Raw genomic sequence first — 19,673 nt, forward strand, 5'->3', positions numbered from 1 at the left:
TTATTGGTTTGTATTACAAGGGGGTTAGTGCAGTAGTTGGAACAATGAAACAAATGCACGTGCGATACGTGGTGAGTGTTAACTTAGACCAACCCTACTTGTTCTCGGTGTTTCATTTAATGTGCATACCCGATTGTAATACAAACTATTAAATTACATTTGTCTGCACGCTGCATTACTTTTCAGAAATGGAGCGATGTGTACCAGCTTTTCAAATTATAGCTTTCATTTTGTCATTTTGACACTTAATTTTTATAACAGAAATATTACCAATACTTTGAATGTAATTAAAGTAGGGTAATGACCTCGTAACTCTCCATTCCTTAAAAGCCTCGGCTCCATTGTTTTTAAGGAATGGAGAGTGACTCGGACATTACCCTCTACGCCATGTGTGGACGTTAAACAGTGGAATAACTGTGTCGTATTCCTGATCTCGGCACATATATGTTTTTACAGTGCCCTTATTGAATACTGCAAGCCAGGGACCTGCCCGGACTGGAGAAGTCTACGTCCCCAAAATAAGTAAGTAAAAATATAATATATCATGTACTATCTTTGTGAGTAATTAATGACAATAATATCCCCATACATACCCCAGGGCCAGACAAACAGGTGACTGAACGCATGAGCGACGAGCCATTCCACAATGACTCACAGACAGGTGAGGTGACCTCCCGGACCCATTGTGAATTAGGTCATACAAGCAGAGATTCCCTGAGACGAAAAAAGCTCAAAATATCCTGGATACCATCTAAGTTCTTTCTTGTTAAGACGACTGAAGATTAAAGTCATCTAAAATCGACTTCAGCTGTAACGTTGTTTAACGGGCCTGAGTTTGCACATGTTTGAATAAGAAGACACTATTCCAACCCTGCGACCTTTTAAACAGTTCAAAGTCAAATGTCTCTCAAAAAGTGAAGACAGTGTATCTGTACTAAGTCTATAACAGACGGATTAGCCTCCACCGAAATCTCTTTTCAAACCTCACCGTGTCCTTGTCTTTTTATCCACTCTTTCGAGATTTTTTTGATTTTTTTATTTCGCAAGGATCTGTTGTATTTTGTCTTTTCGTTTTTCTCCCCGAAGGGTGGAGAACTGTCGACAGGCGATGCAGCTGGCAAAACAGCACCTGAATGTCCCCAAGGTGATCAGTCCTGAAGACTTCGCCAGCAACGCTCTGGACGAACTGTCAGCCATGACTTACCTCTCCTACTTTCTGAAGAAGGACTCGCCAGGGTACTACGCCACACTCAACTGGGTGTGTCGCCAGCTCCGTACCACCGCCATCAGCAACCTCTCGGTAAGACATTCTCATCATTGTCACATTGAGTAGCAGTGGAGTAGAAGACAGAGATTGTTACCCAGGTTATAGGTGTCTTCAAACCCGGGACCGTTTTCCATCGGATGTTATGTTATAGAGGGCATGCATGTACATAATTAGTAGCGACAAAACCCTTTCCACATTTATAAGAAATTATTGCTACCAAGATTATTTTGTAAATGCATACATTTCACTTGTAACATTAAGAATCTATTAAAGCGCTCTTTATTTGCTTATCACGTTGTAAGTATTTTTTACATCCACGACAGTCATTATTCATTTTATATTTGAAAATAAAATTAACGCATTTAGTGTCCTTTCTAGCATTAAGTCTAAATATGATATTAAGTGAAAAGTGCTTGTGTGTTTTTCGTTTTTGTTTTGGATTAAGTGTTATATTTTGATGTTGTACTTTGAATTGCAATTGTAATAATGCATGCAAAAGACACAGTAGAAAACATATCATCATGTCTGGACATCCCTCCCAGGTAATGTTAATACTTGTTTGGTTTGGTTTTCGTCCTTGTTTTATCAAACCAATTTGCTCATGAACATGAACGAAAAACACACCGTCGGTCATCACGTTCATCGTCGGTCATCACGTTCATCGTCGGTCATCACGTTCGTCTTCTTACCGTGTGTATAAGAAATGACAACATTGGGACGCAGCAATCCTTATGTCCCTACATCGCAGAGTGACTCTGGGAATAAAATATTTACGTCCATTAAAAACTGAAATATCATCTATGGGGCCAACTCACTTATTTACATTTTTTAAAACAATGCACTTGAATCTCTTATCAAAACACGTCCCCAATCTGAGAGTACAAGACAAAAGACATAACTTACATGCTGAGTTCCTTGCATCTATTTGACACCAAATTCTTATACCAAATATTAGCTCTGTAAGCAAAGGCGACGGCGGTAGGCACAACGACGTCTTTGGGAACGTCCTCCGTTGCCCGTGTTGCCACATAGACGTGGAATTCACAGAATTAAACGAATGAGGAAAACCTTGCCACAGCAGTCCCTTGCGTAATTGGGTCTATGGGTTCGTTGGATAAGTAAATAAATCCGGAGGGAGAAGGCTTTCTTGCATTACCCAAGTCTCGAGTGAAGAATATGTCCCTTGAGAAGCCAGCGGTAAATCTAAACTATGTAGTACTGGTATTTATCATGGAGAATGTTAGCCTCGGATACCAACGGATGAGAGGATTACAGGCGGGGCTGGTTGCGTGATCACGCCATTTGTATCCCAGTGTTTTTAATCTAATGTCGGGATGATGTGATCTGTATCGCACTGACAGGGGCGTCTCAACCCTGTGGAACATCTTCGATCTGTCCTCTCGCGTCAAATATAAAGGCTTCGTGTCTAAGATTTTCTAAAATCATTCGGATATTTATTTTTAAGCGAAAGTGTGAAGTCAAATTCGGATCATGTATCAAAGCAAAGCTTTCGAGATTCTATTAACCTTACATCAGGTGAATGTTACCACGCCGCTTTAGTTTGTGTAGTCTCGTCTTGAAACACTCAAAGCACGCGGAGCATTCCTTTACGTTGGCAAAGTGTTACAAGCAGATAGGAAAATCGGAGAAAATAGTACACTTACAGCAATCTTCGTCAACATCCACCGTATTCTGATAGAAGCCCCTCTGAAAGCAAACTCTGACATCACGCCATCCCTGTCGCTCAAGTCAGATCCTCCTCTCTGTATCAACCAAGTAATGTGTTCCATATGGAGATATGATAGCATCTGCAGCCGTTGTAACCCAGCAACCCACTTCCTGATGTACAGGATTCCTGGTGACACCTGTTAGTTTGAAATGTGCCACGTGTACTCTGAGAGGTAGCAACGTCCATACGACATCCATGTGGGTGGTTTAATCCTACCTGCACAGCATTTATAGTCTTGACTATCACTCGTGTTTGCTGGGAAGGTACAGTACCCTTCGAACATCATCTGTGTGTATTTTCGTTGACACGTGAAGAAAATATTATTTACATTTGTGTGCTTAGTATTGCTCCTCTATCTCAGTGTATGTCGTCATCACATTGCCTGCATGTATGTAGTTAAAATTAAAGTAGTTAAAGTGTCTGTGTATGTATACGTAGTCACCATGGTGCCTGCATCTCCGTGTCTGTGATCACCATGGTGCCTGCATCTCCGTGTCTGTGATCACCATGGTGCCTGCATCTCCGTATCTGTTGTCACCATGGTGCCTGCATCTCCGTGTCTGTTGTTACCATGGTAACTGTATCTTCGTGTATGTAGTTACGGTGGTGCCTACGTCTCTTTGTCTGTGTATGGAGCCATGATGGTTTCTGTTACAGACGGACTGGAATGATGGGTTCTACCTTTGCTCCATCGTCCACTCGTTGGGAGGTGAGGTGTCCGGCTGGCCAAACGTGGACAGGAACGACCATGTAGGCAGCTGCCAGAAAGGTACATCTGAAATCCGTCTACATATATGTCCTGTTTGAATACAATAGTAACTCTTCCACTACAGTTTGATAATACTTAATATCCATTTCATAACAGCTATGTTTTTAATGAGTTCTGTGTGTAATATCACATTCGGAATAGTTTGGGATAAACGGGAGCATTATATCACAGACATAACATGTTGAAACAATACAACTTTCTACTTTTTACCGTAACAGTCCTCACACTGTGTCCTTTACATAGGAATCGACGCAGCGAAGGCCTTGGGGGTGGAGCCACTGTTGACCGCGGCTGAGATGGCTGACCCCAGCGTGGACCAGCTGGCTCTCATGGCCTACATCAGCAAGTTTCAGAGGATCACACCACGCAAGGCCAAGGCCGAGAAACTCGTCATGAACTGTACGCTGTCCAGAATCAAGGAGGGCACCCGGGTAAATAGTCAGTTCATTATTACGATCGTTATTGGTTAAGCTCATTTATGTTTAAGGGCGGTGTTGTAGCCGAGTGGTTAAAGCGTTCGCTCGTAACGCCGAAGACCCTGCCGGTTCGATTCCCCACATGGATGCAATGTGTCTAGCCTTTTCTGGTGTCCCTTGACGTGATAGTTTTGGAATAATGGTGCGGCGTAAAACTAAGCTCACTCATTTATGTTCAATAAAATGAAGAAACTCTTGTCGACGTCACAGGTGACGTCAGATTTAAAGAGTGACCGGACTGTATGTGCCCCTTTTGTCGGTGTCAGACGATTCTTATAAAGCACCATTATTATCATGGAGAATGTTAGCCTCGGATACCAACGGATGAGAGGATTATAGGCGGGGTAGTGAGTGAGTAGTGAGTAACACATCTTGTACATTCTGTTGACGGGGCCCAGTCACCCACCCTCACTGATCCCAATACATGTCAGCTATCCGTGACGATCCGGGTTAGAATTGATCTTCTGCAACCCATGCTTCACGTAAGAGGCGGCTAACGGGATCGGGTGGTCAGACTCGCTGACCTGGTTGACACATGTCATAGTACCCCATATAGCTTGAATATAGCTTAGTACAACGTTACACAACAAACAAGTCAGTAACTGTGTTGATGTTCGTTGCCAGGCATCGTTTTCGCTCGAGATTGTAGACGTTGATGTGGCACAAGCGAAAACAAAAGTTGATATCCGGGGTTCCAGTACTCAGCCTCGTTGTGACATGAAGTGGAAGGACAAGGTCGTGGACTGTTCCTTCGTCCCTACTGAGACTGGGGAACACCAGGTGAGGATGCAGTGACAAGTGTGTGTGTGTGTGTGTGTGTGTGTGTGTGTGTGTGTGTGTGTGTGTGTGTGTGTGTGTGTGTGTGTGTGTGTGCGTGCATGTGCATGCAGCAAGTATCAGGTCAGTGTGAATCTTGTGTGACTATTAAAACGCAAATATTATGGATGACGAATTCTTTAGTGTATATCACAACGTTTCTGGGCTGACGAAGGGGCACGGAATAGCCCAGAAACGTTGTGATATACAATAAAGAAGAAGTTGTCATCCATAATATTTGCGTTTTACTTGAACACCAACTTCTAAATGCCTGTCAAGAACCTCATTGTGTGACTATGTTGTAAGGTTAGGCAGCGAGGATGCTTTGACATGGTATCTGGCGAGCAGTGATAAGAACAACATTTCGAATAAAAGCACTCTTTTATTTGACACCTTGCACAAACATGTAGAACACGTCAGGAATATTTTACGATGCTTCTATCATTATTAGCCAAGACCGTGTGCAACGATTGGGCATGTGTCATGGTTCTCGGTGCAACAGATGTCGGCAACTATTTGATCTTATCGAAACATAGTGTAAACGTTTTATTTATGTCTACTACCCCCTTTGTTCACGAATATACAATAGCTGCTTAGCCTTCTGTGTATTGTCAAGAGAAAGATGAATTTTCAACATGGCACTGAAGCTAACAATTAATACATCATACGGCAACAGTTGGTGTTAATCTGTGACGTCAACGTCACTAAAGAGGTACTAGTTAAGATTCTGCAGTGGCGTGAGCGTAATGATGGCGACTGTCTCCTGTGAGTTTAACAATGAAACTCCTCAGTATTAAAGCTGACAGTCCCTCTCCTCCACAGATACATGTGTACTACGATGGGGAAGAGATTCTGGGAAGTCCCATGTCGTTCAAGGCGACGCCTGACGCCTCCAGAGTCAACATCAAGACGTCAGCGGGCGAGTGCAGGATCGGGGATGCGTACAAGGTCTTGGTCAGTAATATATTGTGTATTATATTCTGAATGCCATATTTCTTTGCTATTTGCATTCAGGAATGCTTTTCGAACTATCCAATGTGTGTCATGATATTTCAGGCCATACGAATGACACGCTGGTTAAGGGTGTTGCAATTTCTCTGTGCGGATTTGCGTCCCTTGGATGGTTCAGGAACCAATTATCGTGCTTATGTTTCTAACTTTGTCAGACTTTTTCTGTGCTCGTGTGTTTCACACATGTTATAAACATCTAAATTTTGCATCACTTTGCGCTATCAATCCGCATCAGAGTAGTGGGGATAGCCCAATGGTTAAAGCGTTGGGTCGTCAAGCCGAAGACTCGGTTCGATTCCACACATGGGTACACTTTGTGTTCTGTTGTGAATATTGCTAAATGCAACGTAAAACTAAATTCACTCACTCACTCGCACCAAACTGACAGGGCGTACAAGTGATATACTCTTTAAGTGGCGTTAACCTGACTCACTCATGATATTTAACGGCGTGTTTGGAATGTTTAAACTCGAGAAAGTTACCTTCGATTACGTATATACCATGAGCTGTTATCCTACAGGTTGACCTTGCCGGCGTGACGGGTGGCGAGTGTATGATGGAACTGACTGCGCCGTCCGGAGACGTTAGGACTGTAGGCTGCAACATGGAACATAAAGACATGGTCGGCTCCTTCCACCCAACAGAACCTGGTAAAGTCACCGTTGTTCAGTTAATGCCCAACAACCAGTAAACAAGCATAGCGTGTTCCTGTTATAATGTGTTCACTGTTGATACGTCGTGCCGTCAACAATACATTGACGGAGCGTCTGTACTCTTGCAGGAGACTGGAAGGTCACCGTCAGGTTTGAGGGTCAAGAGGTCCAAGGAAGTCCAGTAACGGTCCGGGCATATGATACGGACAAGGCTTGGATGTCCGGCCCTCAGCAGGGGTTTGTTGGTGAAAGATCCATCTTCAGTGGTAGGCAGCACAGTGATTGCTATGTATAGTGTAGTGTGGTAGAATTCTATCGTTATAAAGGAATTAATCCGAATAAAGTGGAGAATACCGTTTTCATCCAGAAATAATACCACAATAGCTGTGGTAAGTGGGTGATTACTAAAGCCTCATATCCACTCTACGTATTTCATTGGACCCGTGAAGATCCGGATTACAATTGATCTTCGGTGGAGCTCAGGTCACCAATCAGTTGAAGTTAAGCAACGTTGGGCTTTGACAGCCCTTGGATGGGTGACCGTGTTGGCAGCTTGACTCCTGAGAGTTTCTAGGACTTCAGTCCTGCCCCACAACGAAGCATATGTGATTCATGTGGTTCACAATTGCCTCTGTTCACCCAGCAGGAAATGTGGGTACCCGGTGAAATAAGTCGTGAGACTATTAACCTTCTAGCGCCTCACAGGCAGCTTGGGCTATCCGGGGTAATAATGATCAGATTGTGCACTTTGAGCAGGTTATCTAGCCTGGAAAAGGCGCGTTATAAATATTCTCATTATTATTGTGGTGGCGTGTGGTCCTGTGCACGTTAAGCAACGGCGACCTCGGACAGTCATTGGATGGGTGACCGTGTTTAACAGCTTGACTCCTGAGAGTTTTTAGGACTTCAGTCCTGCCCCACAACGAAGCGCATGTGATACATGTGGTCTCACCTTAGGCAAGTGAGTTTAAATTTGTTCAAAATTGCCTCTGTTCACCCAGCAGAAAATGGGTACCCGGTTGGGTAAAGTCATGTAACTATAACCTTCTAGCGCCTAACAGGCAGCTTGGGTTATCCGAGGTAATAATAATCAGGGTGTTAGCGCTTGAACATGCTTTGTTGCGTGGAGATTAGCGCATTATAAGACTTCTCATTATTATTATGATTTATTATTATTTCGGTAAACCCATGCCTGTCGTAAGAGGCAACTAACGGGATCGGGTGGTCAGGGTCGCTGATTTGGTTGACACATGTCATCGGGTCCAAAATTCCCAATTGCGTAGATCGATGCTTATGCTGCTGATCACTGGATTGAGTGATCCAGATTCGATTTTTATTTACAGACCCCCGGCATATAGCTGTAAATTTGCGGCGTAAAACTGAACTCATTCACTTTATAACTACTATTATTATTAGTATTATTATTATTATTATTATTATTATTGTTGTTGGTGGTGTATTATATCCGCTGCTTTATTGACATACTTCCTCATGTCCATATTGCCTGCTGTGTTGTGGTGATAGACAATTCAAGAAGCGGAGTACATGGTTCGATACTTATTTTCCTTCCAGTGAATTGGAAAGCGGCCGGAAGTGACGACATAAGTGTGAATGTTACCGGACCCAACTCTGACGTCGTTAGAGACGTGGACGTTGTGAACAATAGCGGCGTCAAGGAAATACGCTTTGCACCTCAAGAGACAGGACGACACACGGTCCGCGTGAAGCTGAAGAACAAGCAGATCAGGGGTATGTATGTCCGAGGCGGTGTCCATCTAAACACACCAATCCCGCTGATCTGGGTATACCCCGACATCGGGATTATCAGAGCATTTTCGGGAATATATGCATGTAGATATTTATGTTCGTGATGCGTTATGCCTGTGAGCATTGCACGAAAGAATTTGTCCATATCAACATGTGTTTGCAAGAGGTGATCAGGCAGCAGTGTGGTTCCTTGAACTGACTTTCAATCACTGGCTTGTCTGGTCCAGACTCGATTACTTACAGACCGCGGCGTTCGCAAAACAACATATAATGCAGTCTTTTCATTTTCTCTCTGAGTTGGGTTCAGCTAGTATCATCCATATTGTTCTGCAAAACTGCTATCAGTGCACGGTATCCCGTCTGAGAATGTACAAGTATTACGTTTCACCAATATTTAATATTGCGGAAACGGCGTAGAAGGTGTCTCGCTCATTTAACTGTAGACATCTACAGTGGATCCACGTATACATGGTTGTGAAGATGTACTTGTGAATGTGTGTCCTGTCCCCCAGGGTCACCGTGTCAGATGGAGGTGTTCGACCCCAACTCCATCACCGTCATGGGGGACGGACTGTCAGGGGGCGTGAAGGCGGAAGAGGCACACTTCGTTGTTGACTCTCGGGGCACAGGCGTCGACATCACCGTCCACATCGAATGTACGTACCTCTATAGCTGGTCTTTTGTTGTAAGTAGTGGTGGTATTTGAGGGCACATAACTTCTCCTCATGCATGCGCGTCTAAATGCCTGCACCACCACCCTTTCTCGTCCTAGGAGGTGCTGAGGTGACCCTAATGACCCTGGAAGTGACGAACAATCAAATAATCTATTTTATGTGTTTTTATATCATTGATCGATATCAACTAAATGTTAATCGAAAGGATTAATGATTTGCATCAAAATATCATGGTAAACAAACAATCTCTGTGGTTGACTGTAGTGAACAAACAATCTATGGTTGACTGTAGTGTACAAACAATCTATGGTTGACTGTAGTGAACAAACAATCTCTGTAGTAAACAAACAACTATGGTTGACTGTAGTAAACAAACTATCTCCATGGTTGACTGTAGTAAACAAACAATCTCGGTAGTGAACAAACAATCTCGGTAGTGAACAAACAATCTCGGTAGTGAACAAACAATCTCGGTAGTGAACAAAAACAAACAATCTCGGTAGTGAACAAACAATCTCGGTAGTGAACAAACAATCTCGGTAGTGAACAAACAATCTCTGTAGTGAACAAACAATCTTGATGGTTGACTGTAGTGAACACGGCCTGGTTCGTCGTTAGTGGTGTCACGTTGACCTGTTGCTCCTCTGTTTCAGCTAAGAACGGGACTAAGATAGACTATCAGAGGTACAAGCTGCCCAGCGGGGCCACCGAGTACAGCTACATCCCCCATCTTGCCGGTGCCTACAGGATCGACGTCATGTGGGGCGACAGACACGTCAGCGGTAAGCGTCGTCACGTGGTCTCCGTTATAACACTGTATATGTCAACCAGTGTGATTCTGCTGCTCTTGTTCTGTAGGATTAAGTTTAATGCTGCAAATTCGTATATGTTATAAACCCATGAATATCGGGGTTAGAATTAGTCTTCAGCAATCCATGCTTGTCGTAAGAGGCGACTAACGGGATCTCATGGTCAGGCTTGCTGACTTGGTTGACACATGTTATCATATCCCAATTGCGTAGATCGATGCTTACGCTGTTTATCACTGGGTTGTCAGATCTAAATCCAGACTCTATTTACAAACCGCTGTTATTTAGTGCTGCGTAAAACAACAACCAAAACACACCATGTATGTTATCCAAGTACATGTCAAATGAATGGTGTATACATCAGAATAATGACATCGTTGGCGTTTAAATACATTTTCTCTTTATTCTCTTCTTGGAATTTCGAGTCAATATATGGCATGGCTATTATTTACGTCATATACAATCTGCAGTCTCCAGTCATGAAAGCAATGGATGATCTGTTGTTATCACGCTTCTCTAGGTAATCTCTAGCTGTTTAACGTTAAGTACTCTGCACCAGCGACAGTTCAGGCTGGGTGAAGCTGTTTATCCGCATCCTGCTTCCTTAAACACAAATCTGAAGTTCACGATATGTGTTATCTGCATTTTGTGCCCTACATTAAATCACCTTGACACCTTTAATGCTATCTAGATAATCCTGAAAGCAGACGTCGTGGACCGCAAGTGTATGAGCTTTAAACCTCTGTTAGTAATATGCCAACAGTATCACGGTGTGGGAATTGAACTCGGTTGTTCAGTGTGACGAGCGAACGCTTTAACCTCTGGGCTATATTGTAGCCCTCGTTCAGTGAACACAAGACAGCACGTTATCCTGTACATATGGGTGAATCTACGTTTCAAGGTAGCCCGTTCTTTCCTGGATTCACTGACCGTTCTGGTGTGACCTTGCTGGATGACCTTGAGGACCGCAAGGACGAACAAGACCGTATTGCCCTAGAATTCAACAAGGTCACGACCTTGGATTTCGATACCAGTAATGCGGGACCAGGTAATGCATTACTCAAATCATTACTCATTACTCAAAACAAATATTTTCTTGATTGATTGGTCATATGATCTGATATGAGCTACCGGTATTCGGCATCTAAGAAAGTAAGCTTAGTGTCATGAAATGTGACCCTGATTATACTGCAGGGCGGATTTTATTGTATGTTTGGAATTTTTGTATAATATATCTTCCTTAAAAATGGGTATCAGCTACCCAGCTTCATAACGTTCCCTATAAACTGAACTGGATTGTAAATTGCTATTATCAGTGGAAACAGACTCTGACAAACATTTAGCCAACGGTGATTTATGCTTATCCTTCCGGGTACCCACTATAGGGCGTATGACGTGTGAGATACTCGGACCTCTGGGGAAGATACCTGTCCACGTGAACCAGAAACAAGAGGAAGCCACCGTATCTTTTACAGCGAAACATGAAGGTAGGTCGTGTCTTCATCTGCGATATGGTCAGTGCACTGGATTGGTCAATTCTCGTCTTTGATGTAAAACACAGGAGCTAGAACAGCTTGGTTGTCTTAATGACTATGTTATTGTTGTATACTGTATAGGCATCGAGTACAACACGTCATGGTTAACGATGTAACATCGCGTTAGTGAACACCACGAGATGGTCATTCTGACATGTGCTGTTTGTTTGTTGTAAGGTGACCACTACATCCACATCTACTGGTCTGACGTGCCGCTAGAGTGGTCTCCCCTGCTAGCCTACTGTCCGGGACCCATCCTGCCGGTCGACGTCACCAAGGTGCACATCGTGGGCCACGGGGCGGTATCGGCGAGGGCCACTGTCCAGGCGGAGTTTGTCGTGGATGGGAAGAAGGCCGGACCTGGTCAGTTGTACATAGACTAAGGCTTAGTCTCTGAATATATATAATTTGGATAGTAACAAACAAGCCCATTTATATTGAAAAGGAGCCCTAGGGAGACCAGAGATTCAGAGACTAAGAACATCTGCATTGGGGCTACACGTGCTGGGGTCATTACCAATTAGATGTCACATCATACAACCATCAGATAACGCTATAAGTGAAAGGCATATTTATTGGCCCTCCTGTTAAGCCCTGTCCTATCTCCATGCTGTCATCACCTCATGTGGGCCGGGTCAAGTGCCCCTACTGCCTAACATTTTACTGTTGGGAAACTTGCAGCCCACAATGTCACTTGGACACTAGATGACCAAGGTGCAAGATCTGTGTGGAACACCAACAAAATTATTTATGAATTTGAACTTATCTCCAAATTCAAAAGTTTCCATTTGTATAATATGCGAAGAGGATATAGATAACCACTTTTTTTAAACGAACTGTTCAATGGAAGTGAAAAGGCCAGCGTCTGTCTTACGCTTGAAGATGTTCTGGGTATTTCTAGATACTAGATCATCCTCACTAGATTTCACCTTGCATGCGTCACATCACGAAGGTAAACAGATTTAATTCCGAGATGCTGTGCCTTTTGAATTTGGTTCTTCACGAGAAGGCGACTAACAGGGTCGGGTGGTCAGACTTGCTGACTTGGTTGACACATGTCATTGTATCCCAATTGCGTAGATGCTCATGCTGTCGACCACTGGATTGTCTGGTCCAGATTCGACTTATTTACAGACCGCCGCCATATATGGAATATTACTGAATGCGGTGTAAACCCAACCTCACTCACTCACTCTTCATGAGTGCTAAGTCCCTGCCATATGTTTTACTGTTGAGCAATTAGATAAAAAGAGATACTCAAAACACACCAGAGTTTCACATAATAATCTTATATCAGGAATAAGAAAAATAACCCTTGTTTTAATTACAATTAAATCCTTAACCGCATTAACAATTGGGCTGCTATGTGTGGACCCAAGTTAGACAATGAAACAATACTTTTTACAACATAACATTCAGGAGTAACCTTTCCCCAAGATTTTGCTTGATTTGTCTCTTCAAACCAGAAACTGTGCACAAGGACTCCACTATAGCTTCATGTCACCCAATGTGCTTGTTAATTAAGAGTTGACAGATGAAAACGTGAGGCAAGATTCCAGACCACTGGTGAGGATGTTGGTCCGGCCAGCCATGATAGTTAGATATGTTTACTTTGTAACCCGACCCCCAAAGTGAGTTAGTTTTCTTGCAGATGTTAACAGAGGCCGGACCTGGTCAGTTGTACACTTCAGTGCTTGTTACCACACTTCATTCATGTATCTTACACCGTGTTACTGTTGTTCTGTTTTCTGGATGGGGTGTCATGATATGTTAGATGGTTGTCCTTGCCGTTTAAACCTGTATCTACAGGGTCATGGCGCATTATTTGTGCAGCCACGAGGTGTGCCGGACCTGATATTGTGTTGACTGATATGTTTTGCTGAAGGTGTTGGGTACATGATATATATCGTGTTACAGGTGTGTGGTACATGTCACATGTCTTGTTACAGGTGTGGTACATGTCACATGTCTTGTTACAGGTGTGTGGTACATGTCACATGTCTTGTTACAGGTGTGTGGTACATGTCACATGTCTTGTTACAGGTGTATTGTACATGACACGTGTTACAGGTGTGTGGTATATGCCCCATGTCTTGTTACAGGTGTATTGTACATGACACGTGTCACAGGTGTGTGGTATATGTCACATGTCTTGTTACAGGTGTATTGTACATGACACGTGTTACAGGTGTGTGGTACATGACACATGTCTTGTTACAGGTGTATTGTACATGACACGTGTTACAGGTGTGTGGTATATGTGACATGTCTTGCTACAGGTGTATTCTACATGACACATGAAACAGGTGTGTGGTAAATGTCACATGTTCCAGGTGTGTGGTACATGACACATGTCTTGTTACAGGTGTATTGTACATGATACATGTCACATGTCTTGCTACAGGTGTACATATGTACATGGTGTGTGTGGTATATGTCACATGTCTTGTTACAGGTGTATACATGACAGGTGTGTTGTACATGTGTTACAGGTGTGTGGTACATGACACATGTCTTGTTACAGGTACATGTGTTACAGGTGTATTGTACATGACACGTGTTACAGGTGTGTGGTATATGTCACATGTCTTGTTACAGGTGTATTGTACATGACACGTGTTACAGGTGTGTGGTATATGTCACATGTCTTGTTACAGGTGTATTGTACATGACACGTGTTACAGGTGTGTGGTACATGACACATGTCTTGTTACAGGTGTATTTGTTACAGGTGTGTGGTATATGTGACATGTCTTGCTACAGGTGTATTGTACATGACACGTGAAACAGGTGTGTGGTATATGTCACATGTTACAGGTGTGTGGTACATGACACATGTCTTGTTACAGGTGTATTGTACATGACACATGTTACAGGTGTGTGGTATATGTCACATGTCTTGTTACAGGTGTATTGTACATGACACATGTTACAGGTGTGTGGTACATGTCACATGTTACAGGTGTATTGTACATGACACATGTCATGTTACAGGTGTATGGTACATGACACATGTTACAGGTGTGTGGTACATGTCTTCACAGTATTGTACATGACACATGTTACAGGTGTGTGGTACATGTCACATGTTACAGGTGTGTGGGATACATGTCTTGTTACAGGTGTATTGTACATGACACATGTTACAGGTGTGTGGTACATCTCACATGTCTTGTTACAGGTGTGTGGTACATGTCACATGTTACAGGTGTGTGGTACATGTCACATGTTACAGGTGTGTGGTACATGACACATGTCATGTTACAGGTGTATGGTACATGACACATGTCATGTTACAGGTGTATTGTACATGACACATGTTACAGGTGTGTGGTACATGTCACATGTCTTGTTACAGGTGTGTGCAGGGTGCGAATGCAGGGTGTCCGTGACAATCTATCGGTGGACATGACGCCCATCAAGTATGACCGCTACAGGTGTACTTACACATCGCCAATCCCAGGTAAAGTGTCATCTCAGACAAAATAGATGTACGTTCTTTGTTTAAAGAAATACTTGTTTTGTGAGGTACGCAGGATTAACAAATAGCTACATAGTGTCATTTATAATATATGTAAAATACATGTATATATTAAATTTCAACAAGTTGAACTACATGCACTGAGGAGCAACACGTCAGTGTAATACGTTCCCTCCACCAGTTGTTGATAATCTTACAATACTTCAGCCCGCATTATTCTTCCAGGCGGCTTCCTGCTGTACGTTTATTGGTCAGATGACCTGGTGCCCGGATGTCCTTTCAAGATCACAGTGACCCCGAAAGGTGACGTCAGCAAGGTCAAGGTTACCGGCGAGGGCTTGCGGGGAGGAATAGCAGGACAAGTACTGACGTTTCTGGTCAACACAAAGGAAGCCGGCCCCGGTAAGTGACGACTGGGAGCTGTTGTATTCAGCTGGTTCTACAACGACCTTTCGCTAGCTACCCCATATACATAAACTTACAGAGTACAACGACTTTCAGATAGTAGTATTCCAGTATGTCCAAGTGCTCGGACTAATTTCACTTACTCAGGCTTACTTGAGAGGAACATCGTGAACGATTAATTGAACATCTGTTGAGATAGCTGAAACAATGTCATGTTTCCCTCGTGTATTCCTGTATACCTGAGATTGTGTAACAGTTAATGATGTTTAATATCAACAGGGGAGATAACTGCCACTTGTACAGGGATACGTCAGAGTTTGAACTGTGATGTTATGGATGACGGTTGGACTGTCTACACTGAGGCTGACGCCTGTTGAGGCCGAGAAACATCTGCTTCAGATCCGCTACGATGGAGAGACAGTTCCAGGTAGGGATGACGGAGGTTTAAATTCGCTCTGACGGAAAGACAGTACTAGACACGTGTGACTGACTTAAGACAGGGCTGGAAATGCAATACCTGTGAGTTGAGGAAAAGTAGAATTGTTCTATGGTTACTAAATACCCGTTACTAAATACCCGAGCAGAACCATTTACGATTCTTCAACATCTTCAGGTAGTCCGTTTGTGCTCCGTATTGGTGAGCCCCCCGACCCAGACAAGGTGAAGGTTTTCGGACCAGGGTTGGACGACGGGCTGATTCAGACCTACGAGAGCAAATTCCTGGTGGACACTCACGGGGCTGGCGCCGGTCAGCTGGCCGTCAAGATCAAAGGCCCAAGAGGTAAACTTTTAGAACTGTGTCGTATCTTAAAAAGAATCTTAAGGTGTATGCGAGTAACTGATGCACATAACAAACAGCATGGGTAATTGGATCATTTACGGAGCGGAGCGTTAAAGTAGTCGTAGGTGGTACAGTTGGAGCGTTGGCTATTAATGCGGGAACATGTGTTCGATTCCCTGTATGTATTTGGTGTGTAGGGGGTCAAATCTGTCAGCTTGGATATATGCAAACAGTTTTCACTCGCTCGAACAGTGGTTGCTCTGTTAATGTATGTGCTCATGCGAGATAATTGCTTTTCGAGTTACTTCTCATTACAAAACATATTACAAGCAAGATGGTGGTACATATAGCGATTATTCACTCCATCGTTGCAGGTGGTTTCAAGGTCGACATGAGGCGGGAAGGTCAAAATGACCGTAACATTCTGTGTCGGTATGACCCAACAGAACAAGGTCAATACATCATCAGCGTCCGCTGGTCTGGTGTCCATGTACCTGGAAGTCCATTCGAGGTCAACATATTTGAGTCACATGATTCCTTCCGAGACTTTTTACAACAGCGAGGCAGAGATTTGGAAAATCACGACGATCTTGAGTGGCGGGAGGACATATGATTTCAGCTTCAGACTTGGCTTTCTGCCAAATTGTCCATGATTTACACGTATTGACGTTTCCAAGACCGATGTCATCAGTATCACGTGAACAGGTAGTTCGTGTCTGGTACACATGCCAAATTATACGCAAATGAATCTTATATATCTGAACATGAAGTAAGTTGAAAATATTCTCGACATGAAGTACGCTTTGCTCTAAACTCTACAGCTCGTGAAACAGAAATACTCTAACGGAAGCTGATTCGAAGCGTCAATTTCAGCTTGAGTTACATGGCACGATATCATAATTTTGCTGTATTCGATTTTGTGATTTTGTTATCTCTAAGCTTAAACGTTGTACAGTGTTTGGATAAACAAAAAGACATGGCGTCAGTTCTTTCGTTCTGCTAAACAGCTGAAAATCCAACATCGTCCCTGCGTCGTCGTCTGTACTATAACTGTTGCCATTATAACCATCAAATTCAATAACCAAGTGCAATGTTCATGTGATGTTCACCAATCATCAATGTAAACTTGTTATATTCACAGTTTGATTGCTTTAATTCCATTGAGCTGCTGAGCTGTACCGAGGCCATGAATGACCAAAGTCTGTAGATGCATGTGGAACAATTTAGTTCTGTCAGTGTTACTATTAACGTGGTATTGTCCCCTGTCAGAGCAATCTGGCAGGTACCTCTGTGTCGGGATTTAACCTGTCTCTGCTGAATGCGTCGCTCTGTGTTTGTTCATTGTAAATCCTAAGTGTTTATTCCGTGTTTAACTGTACAGCTGTACAGCCCCACTGCTATGTCGATGTACTAGTACCGTCCAAGCTCTGAGGTTGACTGGCTGTAGTCGGTATGTTCCACTTCCGTAGAGCCTGATGGTGGATTTACCTGGTTTGTTTGTGTGATGTTCTGTTTATATTATAGGGGAGACAATATGCATCGGAAATATGTATCCGAAGTACGAGTAGGAATAACTCTCATTATTACAAATATGGGAATATTGAAGACATTTCCAATTCTTCTTCAAAACCAAAGAACCCATTAAGTATAGAGTTTCCGTCCTTTCGGTTGAGACTGTGTATCCCCTGGGTCCCCATGTTAGTCGTATCGATAACAGGTACTGTAGGCCATCTGCCTGGTGCGTACATGTGTATAGCATAATATATAACCTGGGCCTGTTTGACTATATATAATTTAACCCACCCACAAGACTTTGATTTTGACGGGTATCCATTGTTTGCCAATAATCTACTTCCAAACAAAGATAAAGTGCTATATTTAGAATTATGCTTTTTAGTAAAGTGCAAATTCTAGAACGTTTTGGTGTTCAATTTCATAGGATTTGGACGCACACATACTCGAATCTGTTGTTGTAATCCTAAACATAACACGCTACATTCCAATACTTTCTTGAAGGCATCGCGCATTGACATCTAACACATAGTGAGGCTTCCATTGAAATCCCCTCGAGAACACTTTGTGTATCACAATCCATCATTTTACACAGTATGATAAATGCCACGTGGCTGTATACAGTACACGCTGAGTTTATTTATGCCAGTAGGTTATTAGTCAGGGACATCATCTTCCTCTGTGCAGCTCACTGTTAACTGTCTCTATGCCGGTAGTGATTCACCGGGACGTGTCTGCCCTTCTTGGTGCTGTGAGACCAATGTGTCTTGGCAAAATCCAGTTAACCCAGTCATGGGATGCCATTGTTATAATGTCTATACACTGTATGTTTGTCCGCCATATTGTCCATCCGATCTACATACGTCATCCGCAGCAGGGAACCAAGCATGTAGTGTCTTCCCTCGCCTCCAAATACAACCAAATACAATTGTAACCCAGCCTTTGTACAACACCCGACATCATGGCATATCAAGGATTAGACTGTGATAGTTCTTGATTGCAAACTGTCATGATTTTTTGTTTTTTGTTTATTCATTCAAGTCATAGGACACAGGCCCATAGGACGTACATTATCCGCACATACACATTTTGTTATACCTCAATATATAAACGATAAAGGACAATTGCACTGTCATGATTACGGCTCTGTAAAGGAACATCCTGTATATGTAACAACAGATCGTGGACGATATACATATCCGCAGCATCCAGAGCATAGCCATTCCATGTCCACAAAAACCGGTAATGTATTTTAACGTAAATCAAGATGTTAGTATAAAGTGTCTGCTTGATAAAATAGAGCTCGGGTTAATGTATCAGAACACGTTTATGTTGCTCTATACATAGGCCATCCCAGGCACCTTCAAGACTTGGCTTCACTGAGCATCTGTTATTACTGAAAGGACTTACTCGGGATTATATTGTACCACTCGTGGTCATCAGAGAAGGAACCGCTTGTTTTGTCTTTAGTATTAGCGATTTAAATGTACTTATTGATACCCTAATTGTTAGAACATTATCAAACGTGACGACATATACTCTGACCCTTGCTCCACCATTACCAACTAGACAGTCGCCTTTAATACAGCACAGAATGTATTCAGGAGTATGTGTGTTTCACATCGTGTATATGGTAATAGTCAGAGGTGAAACAATTCGCATTAAATGACTGACTGTTTGATATAGCATGAGAACTGTTTGAAACAGTTATTATTTCCGGACATAGTGAGTAGTTGCGTTATTTAAAGCGACATAAACGCAGTTCGTCTCTTTGCAAAGTCTCAGCTCCACACAAGAATGTCACATTGTCTGGTCCTGAATGATCCAGAGTCTATTCAAAGGTTCCCACTAGCCTCTCCAGGGAAAGTGTTGGTGATTACACAGGACAGCTGCCCAGCCGCTTCAGTGGATCTGTATAGTGTGTGTGAATTCAGAGTTGTTGTAGTGTACTTTGTGATAATACGCATAATAAAGAACAAACAACCACA

At 42.9% G+C, this 19,673-nt stretch overlaps 1 protein-coding gene across 1 annotated transcript in view; it reads left to right on the plus strand.

Moving 5' to 3' along the window:
* The window catches only part of LOC124269131 (filamin-C-like), a 33,506-nt gene extending 14,893 nt beyond the window's left edge, over positions 1 to 18,613 (plus strand). The window contains 20 exon segments of the mRNA XM_046704152.1: positions 457 to 522; positions 1,087 to 1,300; positions 3,654 to 3,765; positions 4,009 to 4,196; positions 4,866 to 5,021; positions 5,880 to 6,011; positions 6,589 to 6,718; positions 6,850 to 6,987; positions 8,294 to 8,470; positions 9,001 to 9,144; positions 9,816 to 9,944; positions 10,873 to 11,019; positions 11,357 to 11,458; positions 11,684 to 11,869; positions 14,865 to 14,969; positions 15,213 to 15,389; positions 15,672 to 15,735; positions 15,737 to 15,819; positions 16,006 to 16,173; positions 16,548 to 18,613. Coding sequence (XP_046560108.1) covers positions 457 to 522; positions 1,087 to 1,300; positions 3,654 to 3,765; positions 4,009 to 4,196; positions 4,866 to 5,021; positions 5,880 to 6,011; positions 6,589 to 6,718; positions 6,850 to 6,987; positions 8,294 to 8,470; positions 9,001 to 9,144; positions 9,816 to 9,944; positions 10,873 to 11,019; positions 11,357 to 11,458; positions 11,684 to 11,869; positions 14,865 to 14,969; positions 15,213 to 15,389; positions 15,672 to 15,735; positions 15,737 to 15,819; positions 16,006 to 16,173; positions 16,548 to 16,786 — 2,857 coding nt within the window. The 3' untranslated portion in view covers positions 16,787 to 18,613.
* Positions 18,614 to 19,673: the final 1,060 nt, after the last annotated feature.

Source organism: Haliotis rubra, unplaced genomic scaffold (assembly GCF_003918875.1).
Source record: "Haliotis rubra isolate DU_JTF1 unplaced genomic scaffold, ASM391887v1 Scf1421, whole genome shotgun sequence".
Lineage (NCBI taxonomy): Eukaryota > Metazoa > Mollusca > Gastropoda > Lepetellida > Haliotidae > Haliotis > Haliotis rubra.